Source organism: Phyllostomus discolor, chromosome X, assembly GCF_004126475.2.
Source record: "Phyllostomus discolor isolate MPI-MPIP mPhyDis1 chromosome X, mPhyDis1.pri.v3, whole genome shotgun sequence".
NCBI classification, from domain to species: domain Eukaryota; kingdom Metazoa; phylum Chordata; class Mammalia; order Chiroptera; family Phyllostomidae; genus Phyllostomus; species Phyllostomus discolor.
This window is the reverse complement of record NC_050198.1, coordinates 28,350,150-28,374,394: the sequence shown is the minus strand read 5'-3', so window position 1 is coordinate 28,374,394 and position 24,245 is coordinate 28,350,150. Positions and strand designations below refer to the sequence as shown.

General features: G+C 38.5%; 1 protein-coding gene across 2 annotated transcripts in view; it reads left to right on the top strand.

Annotated features, from left to right (window-relative positions):
• Positions 1-24,245, top strand: part of EFHC2 (EF-hand domain containing 2) — a 257,879-nt gene that overhangs the window by 135,428 nt on the left and 98,206 nt on the right. For both annotated transcript variants that reach the window (XM_036016315.1, XM_028523328.2), the window contains exons 10-11: positions 960-1,156; positions 4,820-4,950. In XM_036016315.1, coding sequence (XP_035872208.1) covers positions 960-1,156; positions 4,820-4,950 — 328 coding nt within the window. The remainder of the gene's footprint in view (positions 1-959; positions 1,157-4,819; positions 4,951-24,245) is intronic.

The window sequence follows — 24,245 nt, the reverse complement described above, 5'->3', positions numbered from 1 at the left end:
TGGCTGGGGTGTTCCATCAACTATGCCCCCCACAGTAGGCAATCTGAGAGGTACATTTTCATGTCCCAAGAAATTTTATTCCCTTTTTATTAATGAGAATTCAGAGGGGTTCAGAGAGGTTAAATGACTCCTAAAGATCATAAAGCAAGTGACAAAGCTGGGATAGACTCCAGCTTTATTTGGCTCCAAAGCCTAGTCTTCCACCACCTATGGTTTCTGAATATGATAAGAGGAATGTGATGAGGCTTATTCTGAAAGCTCATCTGGTCTCAGATTTTATTCATAGGTTTAAAGATTTCAGTTAAGAAGATACTGGAGTTCCATGTTCAACTCTGCTCACTGCTTTTCAAGAGGTCAAAAATCAAATAATGTCCAGAAGAGAGAAGATCAAATAGTGAGAATTCTGGAAAGCAAAACACATGAGACATTGCTAAAAGAAGCAAAGATATTTTGCCTGCAGGGAAAAAAAAAGAGTTAATCTCTATGTCAGAATAGATGTAAGACGTCATCTGGGGAAAACAGATGGAAATAAGCTCAAGTGACAAGTTTTCTACCTGGTATTGGGGAACTGGGTAGCAGGATGCATGAATAAATCCCCATGATTTATTCTAGTGCACAAAACATGCACTAAAGATGAGTATCTTTCTGATGTCCCAATTCTTATGTTGCTGGGCACAGAGCAGGAACTTACTAAATGTTTATTTAAGTGTTTAGATTGGGAAGGGAGTAGGAAGAGGAAAGAAAGGGGTGGAATACCATATTACATTTTTCTTTATACTCTCACCTAAGGAGCTTCATTTCTTCACTCACTGTTTAATTTTTCCCTTCAGTCTGAGAATAATAGGCACTATGGGGTCACAGCTAAGTTGTATGGTCTGTGTTTGAGCATGAAGTAACTCTAAAAGCAACTTGTATGGTTCTTTTAAGAATAAACTTTTCTCTTTTCTCTTTTTCTGTAGGATATACTGGTGGATTGTTCTTGAAAAAAATGCGTATTAAGAGACCTAGACAGGAAGTCATTAAAAGTGGACTCTCAGAATATATCCAGCCTGAGGAGCTGTATATTGGAGCCAAAGTGAATTTGAATGGCTACCTATTTATTTTGCTCAATGCTGATGAGTATACCTTAAAATTCATGGAGGAGAATTCTGATAGGGTGAATTTACTTTGTGTAATTCTTGACTTGTCTGTCAGCACTGTGCAATCTGTTTTTCTTTCGCTAGGCCTTTTCTTCTTCATCTTGCCACCAGTTTTACATTGTGCATTCACACATGTGGGCATGAATAATGGATCAGCGTGACTTGGCCACAGGTCCTGTCACAGAGGCCAGATCCCAGTCTACTCTGTTTACATGCTGGGTCCTTTGCTGCCCAGCATCACGGATGCCAGGCACAGGCAGGAGGCAGGCCCAGGGTTGAATCAAGTTTCCTGGGTTTTCTGCTGATGCCAACAATGTTTTCAGAAAGAAATCCAGCAACTATAGGAAAGGAAGAAAATCTGGTGCCACACACTGTGCTGTCCCAGTTAATTGGCACAAGCCTACAGGGAAGGCCAAGACCTGAACAAACAGAATCCCCTAGGGAACCCAATAGTTGCTGGAGTTGCAACTTCCCATAACAGGAGCCACCTGAAGCCTAAATAAGAATTCAAGGACAAATTGCCTAAAGTAAGCTCAAAGGGTTTTTCATTTGATGGCAGATGGATAAGGTTACTAAAGTATTAGTAAGCAGTGCTCTTTAGTAAAAGTAACATATTGATAAAATCTTGATTTTTAAGTGTGGACTAATTTGGTATGCAAAACCAACATGTATATTTAAGAATCATTGCCTGATATTGAAAATTCTATCCAGAAACAATTTATTTGAAAACTCTGCTTGTAAGAAATAGTACTTATGTGCCAATTGTATATATACAGTACCAATTTTGTTTCATTTATATATAAAATGCCTAGGGACAAGTTGCTGAGATCAATTTCTCTGTGTATATCACATCATTCATGTTAGTTTGGATCCTCTGAGAAGCAGAGGCCAAGATGGAATTAGACATGTAAGAGATGTTTTGGAAGAAATATGTATGAAGGATAAAGGGAGAGGAAACAAGAATAGATGGGAAGAGCCTTCAGATATCTGATCTCTGAGAAATTAGAAGGAAGGAAGGAGAATGGGTTAGTTAGAAAGATCCTCAAATGCAGCAGAGCTCTGAGAAAGTCTCAGCCAAGCCAATAGGTAGCCCAAAGCAAATACTGCCTATCATAGAAGTCCCACATCAGGCAGGATGGCCCAGCTCTGGTGTCCCCATCCTGCTCTGTCATTGGTGGGAACAGTCTAGGGAGAGTGTGGCCTCGGTAGGAACACTGTAACAATCTTGAAGACACATCATCTAAGGGCTATGACCTGACAATGCTCTTCTCTGCACAGTCTTTCTAATGGTAGGCCTAGGCAGCACACTCCAGGACTGCCACACCATGCCATACCCTCTCTCCATTGGCAGTGTTAGGAATTTGGGTTACTGCTAAACTGTGAACCACTGTCTCTTCCAAAGCATTAAATTCAGGTGAGAAGCTCAATAATAAGGCAGTTAGATTTTTGAAGCCAGCAGGCTTGTCTGGGAAATCTGACTCTACACTTAATAGTTGAAGGGCTTTAGACATGTAACTCCCCTGAGCTTCATCATCCTCATCTTTGAAATGGGAGTAGCAACAACAGTATCTCTTTCATAGACTTCCTGTGAAGATTAGATGTGATGATGTGTGTAAAGTGCTTAATTCTATGTGGCACATAGCAAGCTCAGTCAGTGTACAATTTACAATAGCTATTGTAAATTAGGGCTCAATATTCAGACATACAGTAAGTCTATACCCTTATATAAAATACAGTTGACCCTTCAATAACACAAGAGTAAGGGGTGCTGATCCCCCCCCACAGTCAAAAATCCATATAATTTTTGACTCCCAAAAACTTAACAACTAATAACCTAATATTGACTGGAAGCCTTACCAATCAGTAACAAACAGTCGATAAACATATTTTGTATATGAATTATATACTATGTTCTTATAATAAAGGAAGCTAAAGAAAAGGAAATATTATTAAGAAAATCATACAGAAGAGAAAATATATTTACTGTATTTATTGAAAAAATTCATGTAGAAGTGCACCCCTGCACTTCAAACCCATGTTTTTCAAGGGTCAGCTGTACAAGGGGGGACCAAAGAAACCCAGAATTTATTTGTAAAAAATTGTGAATTTATTCTTACATGTTTAAACTTCAATCACCTTCAAAGTACTCTCCATTTGATGCAATACACCTATTGAGAAATTTTTTCCACTGCTTAAGATAGTTTTTGAACCCATCATTTTTAATGCCTTTTAGTGCATTTGCTGGGTTTTTTTTGTTGTTGTTCATTTGTTTGTTTCATCTCTTCTGCATTGGCAAAAACATTTCCCTTTGAGGACTTTTTTCATCAGGGAAAACAAACATAAAGTCGCTGAGGGCAAAATTGGGTGAATATTGAGGATAGGGCACAAAGGTCATGCTGTTTTTTGGTCAAAAACTGCTGAACACTCAGTGCAGTGTAGGAAGGTGCACTTCTAAATTACCCATCATGAAATGGGCAAACATGTTGAAAGTCTTCAAAAAAATTAGCTGAAGCCAAATGCAGCCTCTTACAACAATGCCAGCTGATACACTGATACAGATGGGTTCCTAGAATACACCTAACAGGGGAAGCCTGAACTACAAGGGTCCCATCCTCCAGAAGGTAATTCCAGGTTATTTGGATCCCCCCTTATATAGTGTGAATATGTATGTTTTTAATATTTAGTTTTCAATTACAGTTAACATACAATAATGAATATATAACAATAATAAATATATATATATTTTTTAAGTTATAAAGGGCTTTTCTCCTTTCAGAAAGCTAAAAGCAGGGTAAGACATTACCTAGTATCAGCATCCCAAGTAAAAACTTCATATTTTAAAAACTGCCCTTAACAGGGACATTCTAAGCAGAGAAAGATTAATATACTTTTAGTATTATCTGAGGAGTCTTTTCAAAAGAGCTAATAGATACTATCATGGAAATAGTTGAAAGAAAATGTAAAAGAAGGAGGGAATGGGGTCTACAGTAGGTGCCAAACTCCCTGATGGAAGAAGGGGGGCTTTATATTAAATCACCATCCATGTTATTTTCATATTTAGTCTTCTAATTTTTTAGCTCTTATGTGTAATTGTTTACAGTCTTATGTTGTACTAGATTGAATATGGAGTATTTTTAGAGTCAAAAAAACAGATAACAGAGTAGGAGACAGAAACTGGAGGCTGCCTGGAGAAGGATTGTAAGGGGATTTCAGTGTGTGTGGACCTTTAACACTTGGCCTTACTCTGCTCATTACATAGCATGGTGATTAACAGTTCTGGAGGCCCACTCTAAAGATCTGGAGAAAATGGGAGTTCATTTATCTAATTTTGAATCTCCTTCCTCTCCATTAGGGTCTCCAACATACTAGACCAATGTTTAAGTGTTAGGGGGAGGAGGCAGAGTCAGAAGTAAATGTTGTTTTCTGATTCCTGTGGCCTGCCATACCTTTAGCTCACTTTTTGCAGATCTGGGTTTATACTAATGTCACTCCTAGTCCTAAAGCCCTAACCGAAGAGATAAAAAATCTAGTCATGTCTTCTTTGTGTTGATCTCTGTGGAAAGACATGCCCAACTAACTTTAGGTTCACAGTGTGAGGTCTCTTTTCTGGCTATCAGAAAGATGGTCTTCCTATGTGTCAGGCATGTTTAAATAATCTTTCCTTTCTCCCCCCACTCCAGTATCCTTTTAGCAACCTTGAACTTGCCCTACAAAAGTTGAAAGATGAAAAATCAAAATCCACAGAGATCAAGCAGATATTTAGGGCTGCTGACTATAACTTGACAAAGACAGTGGATTATAATACATTCAGGTAAGCCACATTCTGCTAACAATAATCTATTTTCCTCTAAATATTTTTCTTAATGTTTCTTAATACTACATACTTTTTTCTTAGAAGTTGACAATTCTTTGCATTTATATTACTTTGTAGTCAAGTTGGCCCACTTCTAGAAAGTTCTTAGGCATTTGTATATTGAAGAAGTTTATAGGTGAGAACAGAGAGACAAAAATGTAGAAAGTCAGTTGATCACATTATCTTGTGAATTATGGTTTTGAAGAATCAGGGGAATGCCAGGAAGGGTGCATCTGAGTGTTAAAGGCAGAAAAAATGGAGCTAACCACACCCCTTCAAAATCTGGCAACAAAGGAGAGTCAGATCCCTGGGAATGAGATCCAGCTGGAAAAGAGTAGAAACTTTACTGATTATCAGAGAAAAAGTGATTTATATGCATATCATTGTGTGTATATATGCTCACACACATTTGAGTATTTTGAAAAACATAAGAATATAGATACCAAGGGAAAATACATGACAGTAGTTATAGAATATTATAAGAAATCATGAACAATAAAGATTCCTCTAAGGTAAAGCTTAATTCTGAGGGGATTGTCCAGTGGCTAACTTAGGCAAATTTCCAAAGAGAGGAAACAGGGAAATTCAAAATTAGGGTCTAGTACAATTGTGAGACTTCTCTTTGCCTAAAAAACAAAGTGAATGGAGCATAGAGGAGAATGTAAATTAAATCATGGATGGAGGACAAAGGGGACTTTCTCTTTAGGCTGAGAATTCTGGTTCCTGAAAACAATTGTGGCTGAAAGCTGTATAGGAAACAGCTCCATGCAATCAAGATGTGGGCTGAGAGATGAGGAAATGAGCCTAGGGGAAGGTGGCAGGGAGGTCTTTCCAACTTTGTGCCTAAAGTCACCTCTTGCATCAATACCTGGTTACCTGAGCCCTCCATGAGGCCGCAGATGTCCCAAAAGTTCATTTGTTGTTTTAACAAAGCTATTTTGTTTTTCCTAAAACGTTCTTTAGAGAAAAGCATTCAAAGAACGTATTTCTGTTGTTTATAATTTTCAGCCTTCTGGGATCAATAAGAATGTATAGTTCTTTGTTATTGTTCACAGTAGTACACATGTTCAAGGCCTTTTGCAAAATAAAGGAGACAAGTAAAGAACAAGGACAATTGCTCAGGCCATGGACTAATGGCAAGCAGTACAGGAGAAAAATTTCCATCAGAAATGAGGGAGTGGTTTTGTTTTATTATTTTGTGTCCTTTTACCAAAGTATCCATTCTCCCAACACTCTAGCAAAATCTATTGGAAACACTTTAGTTAGTTTATGGGGCTTTTGGGGAAGCACTTAGGCCAAGCAGGAGATCCAAGGAGGAAAAGTTGCTCCACAGATGGAGGCCTGACCTTAATTACTTGTGGAATAAAGGACCACTACACTGTGATTGGAGGGTGGCTTCAAGGCATGCATGCTCAGAAGTGACCAGCTCATGATCTTTAGGCCCTGTCACGGTGAGAAATTTCTTAAGATGAAAATCAGATCAGGTCATGCCTGACTGGAAAATCCTTTCAGTGGCTTGCCATCATTCTTACAACAAGATCCAAACATTTTACTGTAGTTGACAGGGAGGGCCTTGAGTGATGTGACTCTCTGTTTATATTTCTAATGTCATCCTTTTTTATCCAGCCCTGTCCTCTGGCCTTGCTGTCACTCAATTTCTCAAACACTTTCCTGCTTCTAAGCCTCTGCACACGCAGTCCCCCTCTGCTTGGAATGTCCACACCACCACCCTTTTTATGACAAACTGTAAGACTCAGCTTAAATATCACTTCCTTACATGGACTGACTTTCTGACTATTCTACATAAAGTGGATCACTCATTTATTCTTAGTCCCTTGTTTACATTTTTCTTTATTTCTTTTTTATTTTTTTAAAACTTTTTACTGTTGTTCAAGTACCATTGTCCCCGTTTTCCCCCATTACTCTCCCCTGTCTTACCCATCCCCCCAACTTCCACATTCAATCCTCCTCCCCCATTGTACTTATCCATTGGTCATTTATATATGTTCCGTGGCTTGACCCTTCCCCTTCTTTCCCCTGTTATTCCTTTTCCTGCTCCCCTCTAATCACTGTCAGTTTGTTGTTTATGTTCCTGTCTCTGGTTCTATTTTGCATGCTTGTTTGTTTTGTTGATTAGATTGCAGACTTATAGGTGAGATCATATGGTATTTGTCTTTTGCTGCCTGGTTTATATCACTTAGCTTCATATTCTCCAGTTCCATCCATGCTATTGTGAAGGGTAGGAGTTTGTTCTTTCTGCTGCATAGTGTTCCATTGTGTAAATGTGCCACAGTTTTCTGATCCCCTAATTTACTCATGGGCACTTAGTTTTTTATAAAATTATATTTTATTGATTATGTTATTACAGTTGTCCCAATTTTTCCCCCTTTGCCACACTCCACATAATAACACCCTCACTCCCTCAGGCCATCCCCCCACCCTTGTTCATGTCCATGGATCACGTGTGTAAAAGTTCTTTGGCTATTCCCTTTCCCATACTGTACTTTACATCCCCATGGCTATTCTGTAACTACCTATTTGTACTTCTTAATCCCCTCACCTCTCACCCATTTTCCCACCCACCCATCTCTTTATCTTTAACCTTTGGCGTCTTAATTATGATGTGTCTTGGGGTGGGCCTCTTTGTGTCCACCTTGTTTAGGACTCTCTGTGCTTCTTGGACTTGCATGTCTATTTCCTTCATCAATTAGGGAACTGTTATTTTATTTTTTTTAGATATATTACCAATTTCTTGCTCTTTCTCTTCTTCTGGAACCCCTATAGAGCGAATGCTGGATGGCATAAAGTTGTCTCACAGGCTGCTTACACTATCCTCATTTTTTTGGATTCTCTTTCCTTATTCTTTTTGGTTGTTTTTTGCTTCCCTATGTTCCAAATCATTGATTTGATTCTCAGCTTCATCCACTCTACTGTTTTTTTCCCTGTAAATTGTTCTTTATTTCAATTAGTGTATCCTTCATTTCTGACTGAGTCTGTTTTATGCTGTTAAGGTCTTCACTGAGTTCCTTGAGCATCCTTATAAATAGTGTTTTGAACTCTGCATCTGATAGATTGCTTATCTCCATTTTGTTTAGTTCTTTTTCTGGAGTTTTGATCTGTTCTTTCATTTGGGCCATGTTTCTTTGTTTCCTCATTTTGACAGCCTCCCTGTGTTTGTTTCTATGTATTAGGTAGAGCTGCTATAACTGCCTGTCTTGGTAGCATGACCTAATGTAGTAGGTGTCCTGTAGGGTCCAGTGGCACAGCTTCCACTACTACCCAAGCTGGGTACTTGAGGTGTGCCCTTAATGTGGGCTGAATACACCCTTCTCTTGTAATTGAGCCTTGGTTGCTGTTGGCCAATCAATGGGAGGACTTACCCAGGCCAGGCAGCTACAAGAATTGTCTGTAATCACTTACCACCAACCTCCACCCTCTGTGGAGGATCAGCTGTGCAGAGGCAGGGTGGTGGTTCTCTGACGTGGTCTGTAGCTGTCCACTGGGTTCAGTGGCCCCTGGCTTTCCTGGGTGGTGCAGGCCAAGGTCAGCCTTCACCTGTGTTTTGCCCAGGGCCACCCTTCCTGAGCTGTATAGCAATTTGAGATGGCTGCTACTTGTGCTGGGCTTGGAGATTTCCAGGCAAAGCCAAGCTGTGAATCTAGTTGCTAGTTCTGGGCTTGGGGCTCACTGAGGCCAGCTGATGCTTGTGTGAAAGGATTTAGAAAGTTGTAAAGCATGAGCCAAGTCCAGTCATTCATATGGAAAAGCAGCCTGGGTGAGCCCATAAGTTGGATGGGGCAGAGTGTCTGGGGATCCCCAAAGCAGGTTAAACAGTGTTAGCCAGGTTGATGGAATCTTAGATATGGAACCAGTCTGCCTGTTCTGTGAGTGGAAGGCCCAGAAAAGGGACAATGACCTTTGCTTGCCTTGATGCCAGACACCTCAGCCTCCCCTGCCACCAGTGGTGCCCTTCAAGCCACTATCCCAGTGTTGAAGCTCAGAAAGTGACTCTGAGTAGGTGAGTCCATGTATCGGTTCTTTAAGAGGAATTTCTTGGGGCTCTAGAAGTTTCTTCCACCAATTTGATCCTCACTGGTTTTTGCAGCCAGAAATTATGGAAACTTATCTCTCTGACACTGGAACCTTGGGCTGGGGGCTTGGTGTGGGCCTATGACTCCTCACTCCCGAGATAATCCCACCTGAATTTTTATCCACCACACGTGGATGTGGGACCAACCCATTCCATGTCTGCGCTCTTCCTACTAGTCTGGGTGAATGTGATTTCTTTAACTCCATAGTTGTCGGACTTCCATTCAACTCAATTTCTGTTGGTTCTGAGCGATGGTTGTTCTATATTTTAGTTGTAATTTTGATGTGGTTGTGCAAAGAAGAGAGCCATGTCTGCCTATACTGCCATCTTGACCAGAAGTCATCTATATTTTTCTTATGACAATATGTAGTTACTTTACTTAGATATTTGTACTTGGTATGTGTGTGCTTATGTGCATCTTATTTATCGTATTAAAATATGAATTTTCTGAGGGGCAGGAACTTTGTCCCACCTAGCACTGGGCTCAGTACATATAGTTCCTGAATGTAATAACAAACTACTAGAATTAGTCTTAGAGATTTCAGTTTGGAGGTGATGGAATTGTTTTCAGACGAGGGTGTAAACCAGATATCTCCATATAACATGCTCAGTATCGAGTACTGTACCTTATTGGTTGGTCCACAACTATGGGTTCTTAGTTCATGGTCTTCAGTCTTCTCTTTTGCTCCTCATGCTCTTCCCTGGGCAAAGGCAAATGAACAACATAGCCAGTCCATATCATACCATATCCTATAATTCTGTATTTGCCACTTTTACTAGATAATATTTTTCTTTTATTTATTTGTATATGTATGTATGAATACTCTGGCTATTCTCACCAGAATATAGTATTTTTGAGGTCAGGGACCTTCTCTTTCTTATTTTTTTGCTTTTGCATTATCACTTTTCACAGTGACTGGCTGATAGTAGGATGTTAGTAAATATTTGTTAAGTTGCTTGGCCTAACTGCTCTGGCTGGCTGCTGAAGGCTAAGTTCCCTATATTAGTGCCTCAAGCTCCAACCTTTCTCCTGAACTATAGACCTGAAAATATGAATACCTCTAGGACAGGGGTCCCCAACCCCCTCCTCTTGGTTTATGGATGGTGCTTGCATTACTGCCTGAGCTGTGCCTCCTGTCTCTCCTACACAACCCCGGTCCATGGAAAAACTGTCTTCCATGAAACCGGTCCCTGGTGACAAAAAAGGTTAGGGACTGCTGCTGTAGGACATCTTCCCCTTAGGTGTCCCTTAGGCATCCAAAAATAACTTTCCCTGAATTGACTTAATTTTCTTCTCCCATAAAGTTGTAGCTGGGGACCCTGTCTTGGTAGAGACCACCATACTTCTCCCCTTGAGCCTGGGCTTGCCTTGTCTCTCCTCCCTCTCCTATCTTGACCTCTCCCAACCTCTTGAAATTGGTCTGCTTAAACTACTTCACTCCATCCCCAGCTTCACTGTTGTGGGTCAGCTTTTTATCACTGTTCATTTGGACTTTCTTGAGAGCTTTGTAACTGATACCTTTTTCTTAACTCTCATATTCCAAAGTTTTGCTAGAATGGCCTTCTTAAAATCTGATCATGTTACTCCTCTGCTACTCATTGTCTTCAGGGAAAATCCCATCCATTCAGTGTTTCATGTGGGTTTAGTCATGATCTGACCCTTACCTATACTTCTCTCCTTATTTCCATCTCACTAGAAGAATGTTTTAGTAGAAGTCATCATTCATTGAATACTTACTTTGGGCCAAACATGCTAATGCTTTTCACCTACTATTCATTGGTAGCTCCTGCTGAGTTATTTGTTTACTTCTCTGCATCCACAGTTGGCTCCTGCCAGGTACAATAGATGTTTGTTGAATAATTTAATGAATGATCCTATTGTTCAAGGAGCATTCAGTTTCCAGTTTTCAGCAAACAAGTAAATAATTGATTACCTTGCAATGGGGAACGGCAATCTGTCTCTGATTGTATGAGAGTCAGGGAGAGCTAGGCCTCAGCCTCACAAGCCAAGTGACTTGGGCAACTCACTTTACCTACCTGCACCTCACTCTTTTGTCTATATAATGGTCTCTAAGGCCCATTCCAGGCAGTGACATTCTGAACCATTTAAAATGTAGGTTTATAAATACACTTGTAAAACGTTCCCTTTACAAATTCAGGCATTAAAATAGTAGAGTAGGCAGACAGGCAGGATAGCAGTGTCAGCCTCTGGGCTCTACTTCTGTGGTTCTGACTCTCCCCTGCTTACAAATCTGACACCCTTAGTGACACCTGGGGACTCAGAGCCTGGACCTGCTGCTCTGGGCAGTGGTCCAAGTCCAAGCATTTTTCTTCTTCTGAGATTTGCACCTCTTCAGGGAACCCTTGAGGGCAGGAGCTAATAAACTATCTTTGCTTAAGGTGCCAGGGTAGATAATGTATTAATGAGTGGGCCTTCCTGAGATGTTTGCCTGAAAATTGACTTCAGGGATTGCAGGGACTAGGGAAAAGGAGGCAGTTTGGGGAAGGGATATTTCTCTTCTGTCTCGTGGGGATCACTAGTTCTGCCTCTAGGCTGTACCTATTTTTCTTGGACCATTTTTTCATGGTCTGTCAGATTGGCCTATATGAGAGCTGTTGATTATTACCCAAAAGTGCAGAGACTCTTTCTTAGAGCCTTAGAAAACTGATGGGAATATTTCAGCAGGGAGCAGGACAAAGACTAGGCTTGGCAGCTAGGCAGTTGGGAACATGGGCAGGACTAGGCCTCCCAATGTGGGCCCTGGACTCTGAACCACAGGCAGTAGCAGCAGAGAGAACGCCATGCCTGGGAAGATGTGGCCAGTCCCTCCCTCTTTACACCTCCCCAAGCCTTGACCTACTCAGCAGAGATGACACCACCTCATGTAGCCTGTGTGTATTTTGGTTTACTGTGCATTCATCTCTTCTCCCTACCTGGGTGAACCTCTCAGAAGGCAAGGTTCATATCCAGTTTACCCTTATATCTTTCCCAGATACCTCCAGTATTGTGTCTCAGACCTCAGTGAATGTAGTCAATTATTATGCAGTTCTTCCTCAGATTCCCAGTATTCACTGTAGAGTCAGGAGGTTTCCTGTGAATATTCATATTATAAATTCCTAATATTTAGAGCCTTGAGAAAATTTTCTGTCTTGTAAAACAAAATTTTTTCCCTGAGGGTGTTAGCATAACATAAATAGATCCAATTTTGGACTTGCAGACCTGAATCCAAATCTCAGCGCTATCATTTGGGTGGCCTTGAATAAATTACTCAACAATGTTTTCACCTGTAAAATAAGGATATTAATACCACCTGGCTGGCGTAGCTCAGTGGATTGAGCGCGGGCTGGGAACCAAAGTGTCCCAGGTTCGATTCCCAGCCAGGGTACATTCCTGGGTTGCAGGCCATAACCCCCAGCAACCGCACATTGATGTTTCCCTCTCTCTCTCTCTCTCTCTCTCTCTCTCTCTCTCTCCCCCTCCCTTCCCTCTCTAAAAATAAATAAATAAAATATTTAAAAAAAATAAAATAAGGATATTAATACCTACTGCATACAGCTGTTGTGATAAATAAATTTGATAATGTATGCGAAGTTCTTATTTAACATAGTGCACAGTAGAAATTTAAATCCCTTTATCAATAGTTGCAATGTGGTATCACCAAAAATAGTAATGGGGATCTGTGTTCTGTTGTTGGTATTTCAATTAGTTATGTATTTACCCATGATGAGGTTATTGAAAACTTTATTTAATAAATGAAGTTGGAAGAAACTCTAAAAACTTGGAGGCCATGAAGTTGGAAAATAAACATCATTTCCCAAACCAAGGTTGGGAAATATTAATATAATTTACCCTATTACTGTCCTTTGCTTCAAGGAAGATTGTAAATTTACTGCTTAGAACATTATAATGATCTCATTCTTATTTATCTAAGACAATTATCTCTTTTATGTGGGTTTGCTCTATCTTTGTTTGAACAACTCTGTGTATATTATTATTGGTATTTTTGTTGTAAGCTGTCTAACATCTTTTAAGGAAGCCACTAGTCTATGAGTCTATAAGAACAAAAGCTGGACTTCCGGCAAGATGGAGGAATAGGTGGACGCACCGTACCTCCTCGTACAACCAAGATTAGAAAACCAATAATTTACAACAATAATTTACTATCAGAATAACAGCCAGATCCGGCAGAGGATTTATCTGAATGGAAGTTGGGCAGCCAAGAAGTTGAAGTAGACGCGTTCATCCGGACTGGTAGGAGAAGACGAGCCGGGCAGGCGCGGGGCTGGCTCGGGTCGGCGGCGGCGCCCGGAGGTCGGGGGAAGGTTTGGTGTGAAATCGGCGCAAAAGCCATCCGGGGGCGCAAGAAGGCAGCGGTGACCCCTGAGTACGCAAGCTGCGGCTGGCAGACCCAGAGGGGTAGCGATTGTGGACCAGGGCAGAACTCTCGGCCCAGAAGCCCAGACAAGGGTCTGAGCCCAGGGGAACGGAACTACCGCCATTGTTTCCTCCCGCCCCGCTCCCGCTCCCACCCCGCCCCCACATATAACGTCACAATCTAGCGACTGGGGTGCCCAGCCCCGGTTTGCACCTAAGGCTCCGCCCCCCACCGTAACAAGACCAACCAGACCGGAAAAAAAAAAAAAAGGAGAGATAGGGGAAAAAAAATATGTTTTCAACAGAGCAGATCAGTCCCCCAGGACTCATCCTTTTGAGCGACCAAGAATTAGCCAATCTATCAGATGCACAGTTCAAAACACTGGTGATCAGAAAGCTCACAGAACTGGTTGATTTTGGACGAAATTTAGATGAAAGAATGCAGAGTACCATAAAACAGATGCAGGAAGACACGCGGAGGAGAGCCAATAGTGAAAGGAAGGAATATGAGTCTCAAAACAATACAGTGGACCAGAAGGAAGATAGAATCAACCAAGCAGGAAAGCATGATGAAATAAGAATTCAAAAAATTGAGGAAAAGATTAAGAGCATCCAAGACACCTTTAAATGTTCCAACATCCGAATTATAGGGGTACCAGAATCGGAAGGGGAAAAGCAACAGATTGAGCATGTATTTGAACAAATAATAAAGGAGAACTTCCCCAAACTGGCAAAGGGAACAGTCTTCCAAGAAATCCAAGGAGCGCAGAGAGCCCCAAAGAAGTTGGACCCAAGAAGAAACACACCAAGGCACATCATAATTACATTAGCCAAGGTAAAAACGAAGGAGAGAATCCTAGAAGCAGCAAGAGATAAGGGGACAGTAACCTACAAAGGAGTTCCCATCAGACTGTCAGCTGATTTCTCCAAAGAGACTTTACAGGCAAGAAGGGGCTGGAAAGAAGTATTCCAAGTCATGAAAGACAAGGACCTACATCCCAGATTGCTCTATCCAGCAAAGCTCTCATTTAGAATGGAAGGGCAGATAAAGTGCTTCTCAGATAAGGTCAAGTTAAAGGAGTTCATCATCACCAAGCCCTTATTTTATGAAATGCTAAAGGGACTTATCTAAGAAAAGAAGATAAAGAAAAGACATGTATAGTAAAAGGACAGCAAACTCACAAATATTAACAACCACACCTAAAGCAAAACCAAAAGAAACTAAGTAAACAATTAGAACAGGAACAGAACCACAGAAATGGAGGGCACATGGAGGGTTAGCAGCAGGAGGGTGGGAGGAGGAGAGAGGGGGAAAAGATATAGAGAATAAGTAGCATAGAATGTAGGTTGAAAATAGATAGGGGGAGGGCAAGAATAGTACGGGAAATGTAGAAACTAAAGAGCTCATAAGTATGACACATGGACATGAACTAAAGGGGGAAATGTGGGTGGGAGGGGGGTACAGGGTGGAGGGGAGAGAAGGGGGGAAATGGGACAACTGTAATAGCATAATCAATAAAATATATTAAAAAAAAGAAAAAAAAGAACAAAAGCAAAAACAAAGATTAAAAAATTCCAAAAGCACTTAAACAACTGTTCTCATCGAGAACCAAATAGACACTTTGACAATATTCATAGCATATCTATGAGATGGAAGCTTCGGCATACATTTTTAAAATAACATTTTGAACCTTCCTAAAAGCATTAAATATAAATAGTATGATGTCATAAAAAGGATGCTGGCTTGGGAATCAAAGAGACCAATATCTTAGATTTGATTCTGTCACTGCCTGATGGTGTTTGTGTTGGTGAGAGCTTAATTTTAAAAAACAGAATCATTTCTGGCTAGTTAAGCAGAAAAGGAATTTATTAAAAGGATCCTGGGCAGTTCACAGTATCTTTGGAAGAGCTGGAGAAATAAGCTTGAAGCTAAATTCTAGGAACAGTGCCCAGACTGGGCCGTAGAACTTGTGTGATGAGAAAATGGCCTCTGTTAACCACTGCACTACCCACGACTCATTGCTACATTTGCACTGTTGCCAAGGACTCAATTTTAGTGCCACCATTGCTACCACTGCTTTGGCAACTTTACGTCCTTTGCTACCCCAGAAAGCTGGACTCCTCTGACACCAAACATGGCCCACCCCTAGCTGTTTTTCATCTGTTAATTCTTTCTAAGTCAGGGGTATCAAACTCACTTTCACTGGGGGCCCCATCAGCCTCATGGTTGCCTTCAAAGGGCCAAATGTAATTTCAACTCCTTAACAGTTAAGGACTAGTTACATTTATACAGTCCTTAAATTATTTCGGCCCTTGAAGGCAACTATGAGGCTAATGTGGTCCCTCGTGAAAATGAGTTTGATACCCCTGTTCTAAGTCAAAGTCTCATGTAGGCTCCCTTGATTGGTGACACCTGGGTCACCTGCATGTTTTCAACTGCAAGGAAGACTAGGAAATGGAGATGTGACTTCCATGTTGGCAGAATGGGGAACATAATGTAGGGCTTTCCCCAAATACAGAAGGATGAATTAATAGGTGCCCTTTTCATTTGCCATGGTAGAAAATCTAAGCCAAGATGAGCCAAGCAGGGAACATAAAATGTTGCTATTAGGGACTAAATTCCTTGTTTGTAACCAAACCAAATAAAATACTTGTCTGCTTTAGCACTTTAAAGATACTGAACTGACCCATCAACCAGTTAAACAAAATACAAAGCCCTCTTCTACACATTGCTCATTTGGCAATCTCTGATACACCTTTTTTTAGTTTAAATTGCCTTATATGAAAGTATTGGATTAGATTCAAGTTCCTAGATTGAAAGCTGGCCATTATATTTTGTTTGGCTTTTGTTTAATGTTTTTAAAACTGGGATTTTCAATGTAAAAATCTATATATTTGGCACCTTTTGAAAAGTAGAAACTGGGCCTACATTTCCCCATGGCAACAACCGATTGGGGGTGAGTGGCAGCTGCCCAACTCAGACAGAGTCTGCTCTCTGCATTTTATTTCCTAGTTTCTACAATTCCTCATTGTCTTATACCTTCTCCCAGTTATTTTACCGGCATACCTAGTAAGTATTTGACTAGGTAACCCTTGGATTAGATCATTATAAGGTTCCTTCCAGCTGTAAAATCCCATTATTTTCTTACCCCTAGGTATAGTGGAAATAGGTATTTAGGAATCACTGATTAAAAGGCCCAAAATAGAACTGAAGACTGATTTGTAAATAAGAACCTGAATATAATTGTGTATCTAAAAATTCAAAACACTTCATTTAAAAATGGTTAGAACTATTAAGAGTATTCAGGAAAGTAGCTAAATACAAGAAAACTACATAGAAAGCAGTAATAACTAGTAAATAAATGTTATATAATGGAGGGTACTATTCACTGTAGCAACAAAAAAAATCATGAAATACCTAGGAATAAACTGGACAAGAAATGTGTAAGACTAAAATGAATATTATTTCAAAAGTTTATTATATCTCTTAATGGGAAGACATTATTGTAAAGTTTTAATCTGTCCAAATTAATCTAGATTTGAAGCAATTCCAATCAGAATTACAATGTGTGTTTTTGTTGTTGCTGTTGGTAGATTTGGTTTGTTCCAGTGGGTTAGGGGAAGGGACATTGACTCATTGATTTCGAGGTTCCTCAAAGAAAATTAAAGGATGGAGAAGTGTTGAAAAAGAAGAATACTGTGGATTAGATACTAGAATTTATATAGTTTGTAGATATTCAAAAATATCAAAATGTACTAGTAAAGGAATAAACAAAAATATCAGTGAACTAGAGTATAAAGTCCATAAAAGACCCATTTTATGGACTTTATTATAAGATATATATATATAGAACTTTTCAAGTCAGTAGAGAAAGAATGGATTGTTTGTAAAGGTTTTAGTGACAATGGATTGGGAAACACTGAATACCCTTTTATTTTGTGGTAGAGCACAGTTTTCCAAAAACCATAAAGGAAAAGTTGACTGTATTGACTACAGGAAAAATTTATATTTCTCTATAGCAAAAGATACTATAAACAAACTTAAAAACAAAGGATAGACTGAGAGAAAATATTTACAACTGATATAAGAACCAGGGGATTAACATTCAGGATTTATGAAAAACACCTATAAAATCAGACAAAACTGGGTTAAGGACAGGAATAGACAGTTCTTAGAAGACATACGAATAGCCTCTACACCTATGAAAAGAAGCCTAATAATGGTACAAGCTAAAACAGCAATGAAATATAATCTTCATGGAATATTGGCAACATTTTGAAAGAATAATATAACTGACTGCAGGTGAGCATGTAGGGTAACAGGTACTCTCACTTTCTACTGATAGGAATTTAAATTGGTTCAGCATTTTGAGGGCAGTTGGGAGCATTATGTTGAATGTTTAAACCATATTACTTGTTAATTTCACTTTTAGAAACTTTATATTCAGAAAAATTGACAAATGGATTGTAATAGATTATGTGCACACAATATTTATTGCAACAGACTTTGTCATAGCAAAAATTTGGAAAAAAAAATCAAATATCCAACAATAGGGGAATAGTTTGATGCATTCTGTTGCATTAGTTTAGGACAGTAGTATTTAGCCATGAGGAAGAATGAGATATACCAAGTATGCATACCTGAAGAAATGTTCAGTGTAGTAGTCAGGATAGGCTAAGTAATGCTGTAGTTACAGCCAACCCCCAAATCTCAGGGAATTAAATCAACAAAGGATTATTTCTTGCTTGCCCTCCGTATCCATTGTTCTTGTCAGGTGGGATTTTGTTCATAGTTAGCCACTCAGGAACTAAAGCTGACAAAACAGCTACTACCTTGTGTACTGATCACTGTGCCAGAGAAAGAAGAGACCTTTAGAGAGAGGGTGAAACCCAACAAATTCTTTACTGGGAAGAAATACATATTATTTACTCTCTCAATTTATTGGTGAGTACTAGTCACATAGCCCCATCCATATGTTCAGGAGAAAAAGGGAAACCAGATGTTGGTGAATGGCACTAATGGCTACCATATATATGTCATGCTGTTTTGTAGATAAAGCAAAATTCAGGAGTCTGTATAATATGATCCTATTTATGCCAAAATCTAAAGATTATGTGTGCATGTATATTTATATAAATATTTCAAGGATTGTGTATACTTTGAAGAAATCCTAACAGGCTACATGCCAAGCCATTAATAGTGTATGCCTCATTCTTTGATTTTTTTTTAACAATGAAGCAATTGTTAAAAAAATAAAAAAGATAAAAACAAATAAAGCCCAAACAGATAAAACCAAAAAGCCTGGGCAAAGAGCACTGAACATTTTTTATTTCTTGCTTCAGTTTCCAGAAAGAGCTAATGGCAAATGCTGTCAAGAGTCTCAGAATCATAGAGTAGTTGTTTCACTGGAAGCTCTACTCTTCTTTTTTTATTGTTATTCAAGTACAGTTGTCTCCATTTCCCCACCACTACTCCCCCCCACAGACATCCCTACCTCCCACCCTCTATCCTACCCCCTTTTGGTTTTGTCCATGTGTCCTTTATACATGTTCCTGACAACCCTTCCCCCTTTTCTCCCCATTACCCCTCCCACCTCCCCCCTGTTTGCTGTCAGTTTGTTCTTAATTTCAACGTCTCTGGTCTACTCTTAATTATTGATTAGGATCAAATAACTTCAATATGCTTATGAAAATTCTTATATTATTGGTCAGAATATTTTAATGTTATAAAATTCTAGGGCTTAAAAATCAATTTTAGGATGAAATGGGTTTTATAATTTTCAAAATATTACCAAATTAGCAACAAATATTATACATTCATTTCCCCCAACATTTCATGAAAAATTTAAAACATTTAGAAAAGTTGAAAGGCTAAACAGTGAACACCCATAAACCCATCACTTAGTTTGTATCATTAATATTGTACTATACAAGTATAGGCATACCTCAGAGATATTGTGGGTTCAGTTTCAGATCACTGCAATAAAGCCAATGTCACAATAAAGTGAGTCACAAGAATATTTTGGTTGCCCAGTGCATATAAAAGTTATGTTTAGACTATACTATAGTCTAATAGTAGGTCCGAAAACCAATGTACTGTATATACCTTAATTTAAAAATACTTTATTACCAAAAGATGCTAATGATCATCTGAGCCTTTAGTTATAAATTTTTTGCCATTGGAGGGTCTTACCTTGATGTTGATGGTTGCTGACTGATCAGACTGGGGATTGCTGAAATTTGGTGTGGCCATGGCAATTTCTTAAAATAAAACAACAGTGAAGTTTGTTGTGTCAGTCAGCTATTCCTTTCATGAAGTTAGTTTCTTTCAAACCCTGCCACTGCTTTATCAACTACATTTATGTAGTAGTATAAATTTTTTCCTGCCTCACCTTGCATTTTTATATTGTGAATATGGCTTCTTTCTTTAAGCCTCATGAATCAACCTTTGATAACTAGATTTTTCTTGTGCAGCTTCCTCCCCTCTCTCAGCCTTCACAGAATTGAAGCAATTTAGAGCCTTGCTCTGGATTAAGCTTTGGCTTAGGGGAATGTTATAAGTGGTTTGATTTTCTACCCAAACCATTAAAACTTTATTCATATCAGCAATAAGGTTGTTAAGCGTTCTTATTCATGTGTTCACTACAGTAGTACTTTTTAATTTCTTTCAAGAACTTTTCCTTTGCATTCACAACTTGGCTAATTGTGTGGTGCAAGAGGCCCATTGTTCTCCTGTCTTGGCTTTCTTCATGCCTTGCTCACTAAGCTTAACCATTTTCTAGCTTTGGATTTATACAGAGAGATTTGCAACTATTACTTTCACTTGAACATTTAGAGGACACTTGTAGGGTTATTAATTAGCCTAATTTAAATCTCATTGTGTCTCAGGGAATAGGGAGGCCTAAGGAGAGAGAGATGAGGGAATCACCTGTCAGTGGAGCAGTCAGAACACACACATTTATTAAGTTCACCATCAAATGTGAGTGTGATTCATGGTGCCCCAAAACAGTTATGGTAGTAACAAAGTTCACTGATCACAGATCACTATAACAAATATAATAATAATGAAAAATTTGAAATATTGAGAGAATTACTAAAATGTGACGGAGGCACAAAGTGTGCAGATGCTGTTGGAAAAGTGGTGCCAATAGACTTGCTCGATGCAGGGTTGCCACAAACCTTCAATTTGGAAAAAATGCAGTATCTGTGAAGTACAATAAAGTGAAGCACAGTAAAACAAGGTATGTCCGTATTTGCTTTATCAGGAATCTCCATTCATACATCTCTCCCTCCATCCATTAATCCATCTTAACTTTGGTGAATTTCAAAGAAATTCAGTCATCAGTGATTTTCCTCTAAATATGTTAGCATGTTTACCATTTATTTACAGTTTTTTCTTTTAGTGTAAAATTTATGTTCAAGAAAATGCACAAACCTTAAGTGTACATGTGCTGAGTTTTGGCAAATACATGTACCTGTGCAACCCAAATTTCTGTTAAGACATGGAACATTACTATCACCTCAGACCCTATGCCAGTCAATACCAGCCCTTATTCCTCATTCAAGAAGCAATCACTATTCTAATTTTTTTCACTGTGGATGTTCCTTTCTTGTTCTAGAAGTTCACGTAAATGGAATTATATAGCACAAATCCTCTTATGGGTTCTCTTATGCAGTATGATTTTAAGATTCACCCATATTGTTGAATACACCAGTAATTCATTTCTTTATATTGCTGGGTAGTATTCTAGTGTATGATTATACCACCATTTATTTATTCTTTGCCCTGATGATAGATACCTGGGTTAGTTCCAATTTTTGACTTATATGAATAAACCTGCTCTGAGCAATGGTGTACAAATCTCTTTGTGAACATAAATTTTTATTTCTCTTTGTTTTATAGCCATAAATAGAATTGCTAGGACATAGGTATATGTTTAGTTTTGTAAGTAACTGCCAGAATTTTGATCAAAGTGGTTGTACCAGTTTACATCCCTCGTAACAGTGTATTAGGATTCTGGTCACTTAACAACTTTACCAACATTTGGTATTGTTAGGCTTTTTAATTTAAGCTATCTGGTAAATATGTAGTAAAGTCTGCCTCATTATAATTTCATTTGCATTTTCCTGTTAACCCATGATGTTGAGCACTTTTTTAATGTGGTTATTGGCTATTTGTATACCTTTTCTTGTGAAGTGTCTTTTCTAATCTTTTGCCAATTTTTACTGTTTGGGTTGTTGTATTATTGAGTAATGGGAGTTCTTGATATTTTCTGGATAGTAGTCATTTGTCAGATACATGTTTTGAGAATATTTTTCTCCCAGTCTGTGGCTTTCCTATTCACTTTCTCAGTGCTGTCCTTTAATTAGTACTGTATACATTTCAAGTTTTGATGAAGTTCAAATTGTCAATTTTTGTTTTGTGGTTATTGCTTTCTGTAATATATTTAAGATGTTTTTAGTGTTTAAGATGTTGAAGACATTTTTGGTTACCTCAAAGTTCTTGATATTCTCCTATGTTCTCCACTAATAGTTTTGTGATTTTAGCTTTCACTTTAGTCTATGGTGGCTCTCACATTAAATTTTTATATGCTGTATCTGTGACACTTGTTTTTGGAGCTCTGAGATACCATGTAAGAAGTTCTACCACCTTGAGGCTGCCAGGCTATGAAGAAGCCCAAGCTGTCTGGAGAAACATGTAGGTGGTAATTCAGTTGACAGCAGGAACTGAGATCTTGACTAATGGTCCTTGCCATGCACTGGACTTGTGAGCAAAGACACTTGCACATAATTCAAGGTTCCAGTTACATAAACTTCTAAATTGAAACTCCAGACATTCTTTTGTGCTCTGTCTGAATTCTTGACCCACAGAGTCCATGAACATAGCAAAATGGTTGTTTTAAGCTATTAATTTTAAGGCTAATTTGTTAAACAGCAATATTAACTGTAGCAGCATGCACCAAAACAGTCCAGGGAATTAAAAGACTGAAAATATGCAGTCTTCAAACTATTTAATTTTTAATTATTTGAGAGACACTTTGATACTGTTCAGTGCTTCATAGTCATGTCTTCCTAGTTCCTTAAATGCAGAGGTAGAGAAATCCTGTGCTACATCTTGACAGTTGCTGTTATGAAAAGATCTCCACATCTCACTTAGAATGCAGATTATGCCCTCCAGAATTCTTGTATTCATACTTTTTGCCTGAACTGAGCCAGGTAAGGTGGGGCTTTTGTGAGTTTAGAGGTATTTTCCATAGTAAGAAGATGTGGCATCATTTTCTAAGACCACACTTGATTTTTAAATTCTATTTTATTTTTAAATTTACATGTGAAAAGATTCACTATTTTTGGTATACAGTTCTGTGATTGTAACAGATTCCTGGAGTTGTGTGACCACTACCACGATAGAGATGCTGAAGAGTTTTAGCACCCCTGCCTCCCCACCAAAAAGGTAGAAATATGTTTTCTTGTGAGTAAATACCTAGGAGTGGAATGTCTAAGTCATATTATAGGCATATGTGTAACTTTGTGAGAAACTACCAAACTTGTTTTTTGTTGTTTTTTTTTCATATCTTTTATTAGATTTTTTCCTAGATAGTTGATATTTTTGTGCTTTTATGAATGGTATCTTTCTAATTATTGCCCCAGAGTTTACAGTATATGTTTACAATTTATCCAGGTCCACATTTAAATGACACTATATTTCTTCAGGGATAGTGGGGGAACCTTATAATACCAAAATATTCCCAATTCCTTTCTCATATCTTTGTATCACCACTGTCATTTATGTTACTGATACAGAGATGTATATGTGTATATGTATATATACACATAATCAAATACATTGTGTATATGTATATATACATATTCAAATACATTTTCATTGTTATTATTTTGAACAAATTTATGTGAGAACACTGGAGGATAAGAAAAATCAAAGTTTTTATTTACTTTCACTTATTACTTCTTTAGTGCTATTTTAAAAATATATAGCTCCAAGCCTCTGTTCTATATCAACTTGCTTCTTTTTGAAGAATTGTCAACATTTGCTTGGCTGAGAAAGTTTCCTTTACTTTTGAATGATAGTTTCACAGGATACATAATTCTAAGTTGGTCAAGTTTTTACCTCAATGCTTTAATATTTTACATCACTCTCTTTTGCTTGTGTGGTTTTTGAGAAGTAGGATGTAATTCTTATCTTTCATCCTCTGTAGGTAAGGTGTTCCCCCTCCCCACCCTGACCTTTTTCAACAGTTTTTTCTTTATGTTTTATTTTTTACAGTTTGAATATGATATGCCTAGATATAGTTTGTGGGGGTGGGGGTGCGGCATTTATCCTGCCTGGTGTTCTCTGAGCTTCCTGGAGTTGTGGCTTGGGGTTTAACATTAATTTGGAAAATTTCTCAGTCATTATTGCTTCACATGTTTGTGTTGTTCCTTTTTCTTATTCCTCTCCTTCTGGTATTCCCATAACTTCTTGGGAATACAGTGGTCCCAAAGTTCTTGGACATTCTGCTCTGTTTTTTTTTCTTTTCGGTCTTTTTTCTCTTTACTTTTCAGTTTTGGGGGCTTCTATTGACATATCCTCAAGAGCATAGATTCTTTCCTCAGCTGCATGCTAATGTGCCAATTAGAGGTATTCCTCATTTCCATTACATTGTTTTTGATTTATAACATTTCTTCTTGATGTCTCCTTAGAATTTTCCATCTCTTTCCTTATATTATCTACCAGTTCTTGCATGCTGTCTTCTTTCTGCACTAGAGCTGTTTGCATATTAACTATAGTCA